We start from the raw sequence: 13,398 nt of genomic DNA, 5'->3' as shown, positions 1-13,398 counted from the left end.
TATATATACATACACACACATATATTATATATATCTGGTGTCACAAATTGATGTCACAAATGTGGCTGTAAATGGTGCAGCCTCTGAAATACTGTGTGATGTAGTTTGCAAGGGCTCAATATGTTTGCAATGTGATTGACAATGATCTATAGCTTATCCCGAAATAATTTATGTTCTCTACTTTAATTTTTTTTACTGGATAATTATTTATTAATTTCAAAGATATAAGGATTTCTATTGCTTTCTGAGGTTCTTGTTTTTTCGTTGCATTTGATATCTCTGTAAATATGAGTATAATTTTGAATGATTCATTCAAGGGGAATGAGGTTTTGCGGTTGCCAGATTTTGTAGTCAATACAAGTTTGAATCATTTTTTTTTGTAAGATTTTGCTTTTAAAATGTTAGCAAAGGAAGATTTTAAATATGTCGTCTTTGTAACCTATTGAAACGGAACAAAGGAACTTGTGGTGCACATGTGGGAATTTTGAGGTGAGGCTATGAATTGTTTTCTCAGGGAACAACTGACATCTTTGAATCCATCACCAGCACTGTCATACAATCGCGCAATGTTTTGTACTTGTTTCCACAAATCTGCCAACAAAGTATATATATATTCCCATTTATTGTATTTTTTGTTGGTGTAAATCCAAGACCGAGGCAATTTGGTCCCGTTGTACAGTATCAAATCAAATGTTGTGAGAGAGTTTGAACGGAATAGCACCCCTGTTTTGAAAGAGGTGTGTTGGTTTGTGAAAATGCACTATTTTGGATATGCAGGACTTATATTGGGTAACCGATAATCGATAAAACTCAGGCTTTGTGAGTTTTGGTCATGTGCATGTGTTTTTTAAGAAAATATTTCACAGTTCCCATGAACTTCACTGCAGAGAAGACAAACTGAAGGCAAACAGCATGTCTCAGATGTTCAGTTCTTCAAAGATGTTATCTTTGCATTGATGCATTAATTGTACAGTATTTATGAATTCCTTGCATTATTTAGCTTTTTAAGCTGTGGTATAGACACAAGAGTTCATGTCACTGTGTTCTGTTCCTCTTTAACATTTTCCAGAGTTCTCTTCGAAAGTTTTGGATTTTTCAATGCAATGTAAATATATAACAAGGGAAAATGTTTTGTAGATCACACTGTTTTCCATTTTCCTTTACCAGATGTTAGGTGGTAATAAAAACACTGCTCTATTGATAAAGGTCAAGTCATTTACTGCTGTGGCTATTAACATATTCAATAGCAAATGTGCGTTCAATCATTTTATTTACTCTGCAACTGTTACAATTAGACTTGACAATAAGTCCATACACATAACAGGAACAATCAAGTTTCCTCTACAGAAAGTGTGCAGGTTCGCGAGCACATATCTGGTGCACATCTGCAAAAGCAAGAAAGAGAGATATCAGTCATTGGTTTCAAAGTTTGCATACATCCTTTGGCAAGTAATATGCCCTGAAGACGTGTATGTCATTCCGCCCGCTTATAAATCACACGAAAAACTACAATTAAATTGAGATGTACATTGGTCTGCTGTAAGTCTATTCATCATCAGGAGGGATTCCCAATTCCTCATCTGTCCATGCAGACGTATCTGGCCAGGGGAAATGACCCTATGAGAGACAAAACCATTTAACTGTTACAGAAATATACAATAAAAATAATATTTTGTTCAGAATGGCCGAATTTACATACTACTACTTCTACAGTGTGTACAGCATGCAAATTTTCATTGAACACATGAGTGGAAATGTAAAACCTATTAACCAAAATGTAAAACAGAACACATTGTCTGAAATAAGGTATCCCAGAATGCAATGCTTAAATGTATATTGTTTTTAAAAAAATCTATTAACAACTGAATTCTATAACCATTTTTAACTTACCAGTATGGCATCTGGGTCATGCCAAGTGTGCCACAGGATCCAGAACCACATGGCACCGCTGAGCAGCTCTGCCTGAAACTTCTGGCTCTTGGTGACCTGGGGAGGTTGTCTGTATTGAGCTTCAATATGAGGCCCTCCTCCTGCCCTGAACACACAAGAGAGAACAATTACCAAATAGTGGTAACAATAATTTTATATTTTACAATGTAAAATCGTCTGTACTATACTAGCCTAAAAGCAATTGCTTTATAAGATGATATTAATGTATGGAATTCAAAATGTGCTTGATTATTAGACAATACATGTATCTGGTATACATGATACTACCGTGATTATATCGACTGCAATACCGTAAAACAAATTTATTTTATGTAACCTTAGTAGGCTAGCATGGTGTATACTATAGCCATGTTAATACATCTAATACAAATCGCATTACTTTTTGGTATCTTAATGGTAACTTAAGCATGACATTTCATCTCGTCTAGTCATCCCCTCACCCTCTTATTGAGTCGATCTTGTACAACAACCATCGTATTTTGGGGTATAAACAGAAAATACAGAAGTCAAAGCTAGCTTAGCTTGCTAGCCTCTCGATAATAAACACTCACTTTCTGAGGGTCATCTGCTGAGGTCCGCGTCTGAAAAGCTGCAGGCCGGTTCGGAGGACACCCGCCGTCCTCCCGAGTGAAGACATGCTTGTATGTGTGACACGGCTCTTTAAGTTTTAATAACTTAGTATGGATCGTGGTGAACAGAAACCCAAATGTCACCTTTACAGCGCCCGTTTCTAAGACCTGTCAATAACGAGCGACGTGATTGGCCAGTACGGCCACGTAAATAAAGACGTTACGTTGCTGTGCAGCGTCTGTTCGCTAGAGGGTACCAAAGACCGGTCGAGACATTCAATTATAAACCTATAGCTCAAATCTTGAGTTGTTGTAGGAAGATTAGTGAATATTCATAAAAAACGAACTTATTTAACAAGAAAAAGATACAGATTGTATAGTTACACATGTATACGCAACACATACCTAAATATAACCGAACAAATGGTTTATTAATAGTTATTAGTGAGTTTCAGATTTGTGTTGAATGATCTGTTACACACGACTCAACACATCACTCAAAAAGGAGGTAATAGCTCTTTATTTGGTAAAACCACTGTGACGACAATATACAGAACTCCATTATATATATATTCATTATATCGCCATTGATATACCGTTGTATTTCAGTGTCTCATATTTGAAGATGTCCAGTTTTGGCACATTGAGCATGCGCTTGACTGGAGTTGATCACTCTTTTGTGCATAGTTCATGTAAGACACAAAACAAGTCGTTAGTTTAATGCATCTTTTAATTACAACGTGGAACCAGTCTGTTAAATTCAGTACAGCACACTAAACGCCTCAAATAGAATACGCTCCCCTAACGTTACGCCATTTACTAAATCGTCATCCCTTGAGCAGAGCAGGATCGACAACATGGCGGCTTTGTCAACCCAATCAATGCAGCCAAGCTCCGTATCCTGCAAAGGATTGGTTTTGTATCAAAGTACAACGCAACGCCGCATATATTTCACTTCTTAACACAAAATAAAAAAACACTTGTCGATGCGAAATCTCGGACTATATGTTTTTTCAGACGATACACAAATCACCAAAACAGGAAATGCCCTCCTTCGGCGTTTGTTGCGGTCCAAATATGCAGCTAGTGACGTCATACACTTTACGCGTCCTTTATAATGAGTTTACATCCTCATAATGCCAGCGGATGCATTATCCAGCGTGATTTAAATCATTTAAACCGACAAAAGACTACCCAAGGCTAAGATTATGTGTTTTTAAACAACATATATTCTTTCGATTTGTCCAGTATTCCGATGAAGCGTTAAAGTTTTCATTCGTCCGCATGTATTTTAAAACCCACGGATGATGACGTACTTTCAAGGGGCTCAGTCCATTTTTCGGCTATGTTTTTTCTGGCATGAACATGACCCCGCCCAGTGTGCGCTTTGTGCATTGTAGCGAGCGAGCTGCGTCGACGCCATCTTGCGCTTTTCGCGATGCGGATGAAACGTATGATTTGAACAGACATAGTTCGTCTAAAAATGTCGTCTATTAAAGATCCACTGATTTAGAGTGTGACGAGCGGTTACGCAGATTTAAAGTTTATTGCGCCATACTGTCGTCCACAAACTGTCGGATCTCCGGGTGCGCCGCTCTCCCCTCGCAGCTCAGTGCCCGCCCACATGTGGAATTCAAATGATGTCATCGGTAGCCAATCAAACCGGAGAAAACTGGACAATGAAAGTATTATTGGTCAAGGGCAATGTCATTCATTCATGAAGGCCAGGGAGGGGAGAGAGCGGTAAAAATCGCCATTTTGGTCGCTTTACAGAAAGACAAGACGATGACAGCGACATGAAAATAATACCCTAGCTCCGAAATTGCATAGATGTAGTTCGTCTGAATATCCGTTTACAACACCAACGTCCCGAAAGTTAAAACTCGATGCTGATTTGAATGGCGTAACCAATCCTGTACGAAAAAACTGCTCGACTGAACTAGTTAATTCGATATTCGTTTTCCTTTTGACTGTATAGGTTCTGTCATAGACGCATCACGTCGCAGTTTTCTGCTTTGTCTTGCTGTGTTTCTCCACTCTGCGTTGCATAGGTCTTCGGCTGCTAGGCGTTAGTTTTATATTACAGACTGCGCATGCGCAGGAGGATGCAGTTTAGCGCCAATTCAGTATGGGGGAGGGTGGTTTGTATCTAGGTTGAGGAGCTTTGGTGAAGCGGTCTGATCGAAGAGCAACGAAACCTTAACAGTGTTACATTAGCTCGTGTCAACAAATGACATAAACTCTGACCGCCTTTATCCAAATATATCAATTTGAAAGACTAAATTGTTCAACTGAGTTAACAGCGGGGCAAAAATGCATAGACGCGATGTGCGCTGAACCAAACATATAGAGTGGATCCGTTTTCAATCAAATTATTAAATCGAATTATTACACTTTTATGAATCCATCCGGATTTATATTTATAATTCTGGTCATGTCGCCAACCTTGAAAGGAATTTAAAAAAAACCCACTGTGCTTGTATAAATGGTTACATAACAGATTTGCAGCCATTTATGGCTTTAGGCTTGTTCATATTCAACTGTAGTAGGACTACAGACTCGTATAATCTGTACCATCCTTTTTCAACCCTTTTAATTTAAAACATGTTAAACAATGTCTTACCTAAAAGGAAACACATCTACGGCTGATATTGCCAGTCCAGCTGCCTATAAATAGAATACCTGCAGATAAGTATGAGTTATTTTAGAGTATATCATATTTCTCATTGTTTGTATTCATAAGAAATGGGTAAAAATTACAAGGGTAAAAGATAAAGGGAATCCGTTTGTTCTATAAAACATGACCTAGAGTGCTACTATATATAGCGTTGACTGTCTGTACGTTCCAAACGGGATATATCGCCCTCCGGGAAGGGGCCACAACGCAAAACATCGCTCAAAATAAAGAGAAAATTACGTTGTTTTTATTCCCCCTTTCCCCAAGTGAATATTTAACGGGCACATTAAGATATACAATTGCATTTTCCCCTCTGGAGTTTATACATTAAGAGCTTCTCTTCGAAGGGAGTAGGGCATAGGGACGATCACTTCTGAATGGAACAAAGGGAGTTTTTTGCTTGGCAAATGACAAGATCAACTAAACTGAGTACTTATTTCGGGACTGTAATGTCAGAGACTATGATATCCAACAACGTGGTAACAACAACTCAAAACACTGTAGCAACCGTACAACGGTTAACGTTTATTTCGCATTACAAAGCACACTCACATTTTATTAGGAAAATGCAAAACACATTTTAAAATCCCCGTCAAGTCTTGGGTTTCTCAAGTAATCTTAATCCCCAAAGAATTATTTTGTCCATTGTTTCTCCCTCTTTAGGTATTTATTGCACTAGGCCAAGCGCCTGCCTTCTCCAAAGCGGGATGCAGACTCCTATGTTTGGACTGTGTGATGAGAGGAATGTGCGCGCTCCCGTTTGCCGTGGATGAACTCTCTCTCATGCCCGTGCCCCTGATGGTCTGCGCCGAGAAACCCCGCGGAATTTAGAGGCGGAGCGCGCAGTGACAGAGACCCGGGCGGGGGTGAGTGGGGGGAGGCGGAGTCACGGCGCTTCTGCGAGGGCCGCCATTTTTGCACAGGGAAAAGAGACAGGCTTGAAGGGATCTAGTTTCCAACTGTCGGCATAGATAGGAACAAATGTATCGCCTTTAAACACATTAAAACTATGTGTTTGGATTAAAAGACAACAGGCGAGCGAGGCGAAATAAAAGCACCCCGTAGTGCAGCTCGTAGCGATTTGAAAAGCTTTGTTACACATCCGCAGTGGAGAGCGAAGTATTGTTTTGGTTTTGTGGTAGATCAGGCGGCGGGGTCTCACCCGAGTCCCCCGTGTTTTTATTCACCGTTATTAAAGTGGACATCAACGGTAAGTACCTGTCGAAATCTTAAAGCTATTCGTTTGTTGCTCAGAGAGGCTTGTTTAATGCCAGCAGTTCATCTGCTCGGCTAACTGACGAGAGTCCTATCCTTGCGTGGATGCTAAAACCGTGGCTTTAATGAGCCTTATTTGTTCATTTGAAAATTAGATGTACATACGACGTTGTTGTGTATTAGTTAGCCGTCCTTTCGAGGTATGAATCACATCTGGTTTGTAGCAGCGGTGTGCGTGTGTGTTATGACTTCATTTAGCAGCTAACGTGGCTAGCAAGCTCCCACCCACAATTTAATGCTAAACAAAAGCGCCGATCTTAAGTTATAACGCTGTTTTAAGGTCTTAATACTTAAAAGGGCCGCAGACAACAGCGTTGGACGTAGCGGAAACTCGTTGTCGTTTCTCTTGCGTTGTAAAGCTGCTAGCGTTAGCAGCAAACGCTGAAGAACTGCTAGCAAGTTAGCCAACTAAGAAAGATACATATCAAGACTTTAACCATCTCTTTAGAGTCTGGGATGTGGCTGCTTGAATGTGCAACAAAACCTGCAGACCTTGTGGTATTTTATTTTTGGGGAAGAAGTGGTCACTTCCCACGCCATGTTACAACTATCGTTTATCTACACTCTTTGCGATTTATACGTTTACGACTATTTACACGTGGCTTTTATATGCATTTTAGGAAACGAGAGGTGTAAAGTGTTTAAAATCGCCCGTTGTGCTCTCTGACAGAGCGTCTGACCAGCACTAACAACAGGGCTTTTGTTTACACAACCTTACTCCAACTAACCATTCGCAAATTCCACTCTTTCCCAATGTTCAGCACGCAAATACATACAGTAAAGAATCTTAGCTGATGTTAATAAATATGTATGACCCTTTAAAATGTTTAGGTTATTTTGATCTGCGGTTTATGGACTAGGTTAATCTTGTCTATGACGGGTACTTAAAGTGATAATTTAACAGAGGACGTTAAAGTGAGCGCTTATTTAGTGGCTGTCTGATCACTAAACAGTGTGTTTTGTGTGGTTGTGTGTTGATAATGAATGCTGCAGGCGTGGGGGAGGGGGTTCGGTTCATGTTAGACAGAGCCGCTTTAACGTTAGCTGCTCCTCAAATTGGATCAGAACCTCAATGCTTTACTAGCGAGCTACGCAGTTCTCTCATTTAGAGAAAACGAGTTAACTCGAATTGTTTTTACGTCAATAAATATACAGCATTGGCAACTGAAGCTAGAAAGTTGATGTTTACGTTTGTTGGGGCGCGTAAGAGCGTAAATTAAACGCTCGAGTCTTTCACGTCGATGCGCATTAGCATAGCAGGCTAACGTTAAGCAGTTAGCTTCGCTGAAACGCACTTCGACCTAATGTCTTTGAACAATTCGACGTAACGCGATGAGTTCGATTTTATACGTTCGCTAGCGGATTATTTGGGGGTTCAAATACTTAACGCCGCCGTTAAAACCAACTTTCCTGTCGGATAATATCGTGTATTTTCATGTTACTTAGTGCTGGCTAGTCGTCAGTGAGATTTGCTAGCTACGCAGAAACGTCGAGAAAACATTCCCCCAGGATAAAAAAATCGCATTTCGTTAGTGAATACTCAAGTATGTGCGAACATGTCGATTTCTTGTTATCTTGGCCGTTTTCCGTCAAATTTCAGGGAGTCTTCGAGCGCAGCATTTCCTCTCTGAAGCTTTGTGAAAATGGCGGATGAGTTGATGTTGTGGTCATGATAGCCTCCACACCCCTAGATCAACTCGCACACACTGCAGCGCCAACACACTGAGCCACGGGCAAGTGCACAACACGCCATAAAATACAGTGCTGTGTTGCCGCGAATACATTATAGTCCGCGTCCATTACTTTTCGCCGAACAAACGCTCTGAACTATGTACATGTGTTGCGTTTGCAGCAGTGTTTCGAAACCTTGAACGAACGAATGTGTAACACCATCGGATGCACATCACAAAAGTCTCGGCTCATTCATAAAACGCGATTTATTAAACAACTGGGATATGATCTGTTACAAAAAGCACACACCTACCCAGTTGCTGTATTTAACGTTATATGGGTTGAATTAACAGGATATTTATTTTCAAGACGTCATATTAAAGTTACATAAAAAATGCAGTGAAGGGTATTCTATACAGAACAATGACATATTTATTACCCGACAATAGTTTTGGTGTTGTTAAGGAACACTCACTCATTTAGAAACATCTAATCTGGTTCCTCTCTAGTTTAACTTTATCTTGTCAAGTTGAACAAAGCCGTTCTCTTCCTGATCCCTTTGCACAGTTGCATTCTTTTGTGAGCCGTTTACCTCAGTGGAAAATGAACGACTATGAAGTCCGGCTTTGTGTTGTACGAGAAATTAGTGCACAGCCGCCGTCTTGTTTGCTCACCTAAATAAATCACTGGAAATGAGGTGTTTCTCGGTCACACACAGTCTCCGCATTTGCAAACTACACGGCAGCAAGCGGTTGGGGTTAACAGTAAGATTCATGATTTTATTTGGATGCAGTTGAGTTTACTGCAGCATCGAAAAGAGCACAACCCACACGGTTGTGTCATATTTCTCTCATGATTACTGCTCCCTCCCTTCTGTTCAGCGGGAGTTTACAGGTCCAGAAGAATGTGGTTATTCATCAGAGTGGTTGGATGGGGTAAATATGGGGTCTAGTGCGTAATGAATAGACGATGATGCTGCAAAAAGGTAATCTTGATCCTTTGATGGGAAGAAAGCCAGTGGCCGCTCATGCATGAACTGATAGCTCATCATCAAGGGCTTCTGTTATTCGGCACAGATCAACTGAGGGTCAAGCCATCATGCCTTATTTTTGTGCTAGTATCCTTAGACCTTTTATCTGGCTCAACGTGTCTGGTTTGAAGATACAAGGTGGACATTATTCTTCGTGTGGTGCATACATTGTTGTGTGTTAAGTTTATAGGGTCAAGCTGCGAGATAACAGCTGTGACTCGATTTTTTTCCCCCTTTTGACATTGACAAAGACCCCCCTTCCAGCACGAGTTGCATCCATTAGCTTTGCCAGATGCTAGCGTGGTTGATGCATGGCTGTGGAAAGTTCACTGAGGTCCACCCATGTAACTTGGGAAGTAAATAGTTTCAAGTTTGAGAGACGAAGCGAGGCCTCAACTCAGGCAGTATATGAATTTTATGTTGCGGTCTGTGTTTTAATCTATGGAAATTTCCGTCGTACTTTTTGCGAATCAAAGATTTGTTTTCATAACATTTTGGCACCGTGGTCATGTTTGAGTAAGTTTTTCCATAATATAAAGCATCAGCATTCCAACAGTTGTACTTTAATAATTTTAATTCCAAAGTTGTGCATTTAATTAGTTTGAAAATGATATAATTGCATCCATAGCTTTGCTCGAATTGTAAGACAGGTTGTCTGGCTTTGGCAGCCATGGCTGAAATAATGGTCCAAGACATTTGCCAACCACATGCTTCGGCCTCCTTTTTCCACTATGACACCATGTTGCTGTGAAACCTGACAGTTTGGCTAAGCTGCTAGATGGTAACAAAGGCTTGAACCGTTCTTTTGTCAGCATTGATTTGGTCAGTGCTGCTCACTAACCGAATGTACTTTTTGGTTTGTATGGAAATTGCTCTTCCTCGTAACAGTTTGCAGCCCAGCTTGCATCCCGGTAATGAGAGGAGCAGACCATGTACAGAGCAGGCTGTGGCTTTTTGACAGGCATTTCCTGTAGCTGGTGGTCCAATCCCTGCCATATAGTTGTTTGACATCACAATGAGGCTGTGCAGCTGTATAAAGGGGATAGATCATCCTACACACATCAACGCAGCACACACCTCTGACTGTGACCCTAAACGCCAGTTATCTGGAAAAAGCATTAATGTGCAAAAAGAATATATCATGGTTGGGTATTCCGATTCACAAACTTAGCTTGTTTTAAGTTGTTACAACTAACCGTTGTCTGATTGGACGATTGCACGGTAATGGATCACATGAATAGATTTAACGCTATCTTTCCTTATAGTGTCTTTTGTAATATCTCCCTGTGGATGCAAGGACAGTATTTCCATTTGACATATGTCAGCTAAATGAAGTCACATGTTACATTATTTATGTATATCACAGTACACTTCTCTTATCAACACTTACCCAGCGTACATAAACTGCATCAGCTGCGTTCACCGGCCTGTCATTCTATGTCAGGTTGTCATGTCAGACTCGTATCATAAGCAAAGCTGTGTGTGCCTCACTGCACATGGGAGACTCTTAGTTGTTCTGTGTGTGTGTGTGTGTGTGTGTGGCCATGGGCAGTGTCTGTTTGCTCTCTGTGTTGACACAGGGATGGAGAAGTGAAGTATCCTCCCACCCACACACGTCCTGGGAGAGATACAGGTTAGAATGAGAGAGGGAGCAGCAGGTGGCAAAGAACAAGTCTCAGGTGATGCATCTTGGATCACAGGGTGCACGCATGCCATAAACACAAACGTACCCATCCAGATCATTACTATATACAAACTGCATTTCTCCACGTTTCTGTAGGCCTACGTGTCTTTAATAAACTCTTAACTGTAAGGCACATTTTATTTTTAAGGACCCATTATAATACTTTTGAGCTGCGACTGAGGTGTGGTTAAGTGAGAATGGTGCCACTTCTAATCTAGTTCCATCGGGAGGCCTTTTTAATACCTTAAGGTCACGTGAAGGATGTGCAGGGAGGAGCAGCGGGCTCAGGTAACCTGTTTTTGTGCTGCTGGCTGTAACCGAGCTCTATCTCTCTCTCTCTCAACGGGTCCTGTCTAAACGACAGGTGTCCCATAGACCAGACAGGCAAGGGTGCAACATCGTATCCTACTCATCTGTGAATGTGTGTTTTTTTATGTAATGGCGTGAAATCGATCACATATGTTTGATGTGATAAAGTCGGAGTGGTCTGGGGTGTTTATTTGCCTCTTGGTGCTATTCTGACTAACTGGCCGATTTGGCCTTGCTCTGTCATGCACACACATCTTGATTCACATATTGATGGGCAGTAATACTCTCAGTACTAAAACTTCAAACGGTCGTAGATGAAGGCATCGATGATCAGTCATTTTGTTTGTCGTCAGTCATTCTTATCTAATTTGAGAATGTCAAGTGCCTTGTGTTTGACTTCGCTTGAGAAGTGCTGTGGCCAACCGCTTGGCAGGACTTGCAGGAACCATTAAAATCATTAACATTTGTTTGAGAGGGTGATAAAACTCTCTAACAAAAAAGCTGGAGACCTTAGAAGTTAAAGCTTTCGATAATGTGTCATGTTTTCAGCCCATACCCCTGCATTCTTTCCTTGTGATAAAGGGTTGCCATATTAATATAAACTATATTGCAAGATGTCAGGATTCCCTGCGCAAAAATTGGATGCAACAATGCTAGGCTGTTTTAAATGGTCGCCAGGGTGTTGCTTTTATGCTTGGTATTTCTGTATTTTTTAGTGTCTTGATATGTGGTATTCATGACCGGCCAATAAATAAGCACCTAAAAGCAACATGGCCCCAAAGTTGCAGGCTGCACAATTCAAAGTTTCATTCATGTTTGTTCAAACCCATACAAGCAATACAAATAGTAGAATTTTCGTAAGAGTGAGTTTCTTGCTCTCTTCATACACCTAGCACTGGCCGGTGGCCATTATTGTCCTCTGATGCCTTGTTGGTCATACAAGGAGAGACACGGACAAGGTGATACAATCTAGTCCCTTGTGTATCTTTATCAATGACAGTCAGGAAAAGCTCTCGGCGTGCATTGGTACATTTGGAGGCACGTGGCTGCGTAAAGCCTCAGTGTAGTGTAGGCTGCGATGACTCAGCCTGCGCGAATGGTATGAAGTAATATTGCTGGGGATCGGCGCACAGAGCTCTAGCAGTCCTGCATTTCAATCTCTCACCGCAGAAAAGCAATGCAGACCAGGAAAATGACTCTGCGAGACATTGGAGGAGGCAAAGAGAGAGCGAGAGAGAGAGATGGGGATAAAAACATGCACTGACACTCCTACATGAGTCTGTGGGTTTCCCTGCCTGCTGTAGCGAGCAGCCAGGAGGAGGAGCTTCCCTTACAACATTGTGTCCATACAGAAAGAACCAAAGGGTGGAGGGGCTAGATGGATTCTGTTAGCCCTTACTGGGCCAAAATGTGTACCTCACGTCCATTCCCAAGAGAAATAGGTGGATATTTTGGGAGCCGGTGGATATGGACAGGACGATAGAGGGAGAAAAGAGGAGGATATTTGATGCTTGCCAATGTTTTTATTAGATCTTCTGTTTTTTGTTGTCCGTTGTGTTCTAAAGCTGCTCAGGGTCTTTAAATGGTCCCTCTTTTCACACGGACATTTAATTGGGTCTGTATTCCGCAGCTTCCCCCCTCGACTCCCTCTTTGCTCTTCTCCACCCCTCCCTCTCGCCCCCAAGTGTCAAGGGTTTATTTAGGAAGTGCAGAGGAGAGGGAAAGAAATCCGGGTAGGGCATGAAAGCGTTTTCTTCTCTTTTTTTCCCCCGCTGCCTGTGTTGCTTTTAAGTGGCAGGCGGCTCTTTGAAAGGAAATGGGCGTGTCAGAGGCGGTCTGAACACTCAGATTTTGCCAGGAATGCTCTACTGTACTGGATTTTTCCACACCTCTTCTGTACATTTCTAGGGGTGGGGGGCCTCTGCTGAATGCGTGTACCCGACCGTTTTCGGAGGGAAGAAAGAGTGCACGTCTGGCCATTCGCTCAGAGGACATACGCAAGGGAAAGGGTGGTTATCCGTGTGCTTTCGGAGAGAAAGAGAGAGAGAGCGCGTGCGTGCATTCCTAAACAGTGACGTCAGGATTGCCCTACTGTGGCCAAGAAGAACAGACTTTGTGTGAGAAAGCTGGAAAGAGACGACAGTATGCTTTTGGAGGGAAATTAGTTTATTACATAAAACAATGCTCACTGTCTCTCTTTTGCTCTCTTCCTGCATTTGTTATCAAGAGGGCA

The 13,398-nt window shown here is 41.6% G+C and overlaps 2 protein-coding genes across 6 annotated transcripts in view; one reads left to right on the top strand and one right to left on the bottom strand.

The window, feature by feature from the left end:
* Positions 1–33: 33 nt before the first annotated feature.
* ndufb2 (NADH:ubiquinone oxidoreductase subunit B2) lies at positions 34–4,779 on the bottom strand. 2 transcript variants are annotated; one of them, XM_079454195.1, is made up of 4 exons: positions 2,502–4,779; positions 1,891–2,035; positions 1,529–1,617; positions 34–1,385 (listed from the first exon to the last, which is right to left on the bottom strand). In XM_079454195.1, the coding sequence occupies exons 1-3, from the start codon at positions 2,585–2,587 to the stop codon at positions 1,546–1,548; spliced, it is 303 nt and encodes a 100-aa protein (XP_079310321.1). In that variant the 5' UTR covers positions 2,588–4,779; the 3' UTR covers positions 34–1,385; positions 1,529–1,545. The 2 variants fall into 2 exon arrangements, with proteins under 2 accessions (XP_079310321.1, XP_079310322.1); XM_079454196.1 differs by having other exon boundaries at positions 1,246–1,617; positions 2,502–2,684.
* Positions 4,780–6,073: 1,294 nt separating this feature from the next.
* kmt2e (lysine (K)-specific methyltransferase 2E) overlaps positions 6,074–13,398 on the top strand; it is a 33,296-nt gene continuing 25,971 nt past the window's right edge. For 2 of the 4 annotated variants that reach the window (XM_079454927.1, XM_079454926.1), the window contains exon 1: positions 6,079–6,406. The gene's annotated coding sequence lies outside the window, so the exon portion shown is untranslated. Of the gene's footprint in view, positions 6,407–13,398 lie in introns of all 4 variants that reach the window. The other 2 variants (XM_079454928.1, XM_079454925.1) reach the window with 2 other exon arrangements.

Source organism: Barbatula barbatula (assembly GCF_947034865.1).
Source record: "Barbatula barbatula genome assembly, chromosome: 4".
NCBI classification, from domain to species: domain Eukaryota; kingdom Metazoa; phylum Chordata; class Actinopteri; order Cypriniformes; family Nemacheilidae; genus Barbatula; species Barbatula barbatula.
Note: the sequence above shows the minus strand (reverse complement) of the source record. Positions and strands in the feature narration are given on the sequence as shown.

Coding starts and splice junctions, on each gene's coding strand:
- ndufb2 (XM_079454195.1), bottom strand. CDS start 2,587: ATGTCTTCACTCGGGAGGACGGCGGGTGTCCTCCGAACCGGCCTGCAG. Junction 2,036..2,501: donor CAGCAGATGACCCTCAGAAA/GTGAGTGTTTAT, acceptor TTGTGTGTTCAG/GGCAGGAGGAGGGCCTCATA. Junction 1,618..1,890: donor ATGACCCAGATGCCATACTG/GTAAGTTAAAAA, acceptor TGTCTCTCATAG/GGTCATTTCCCCTGGCCAGA.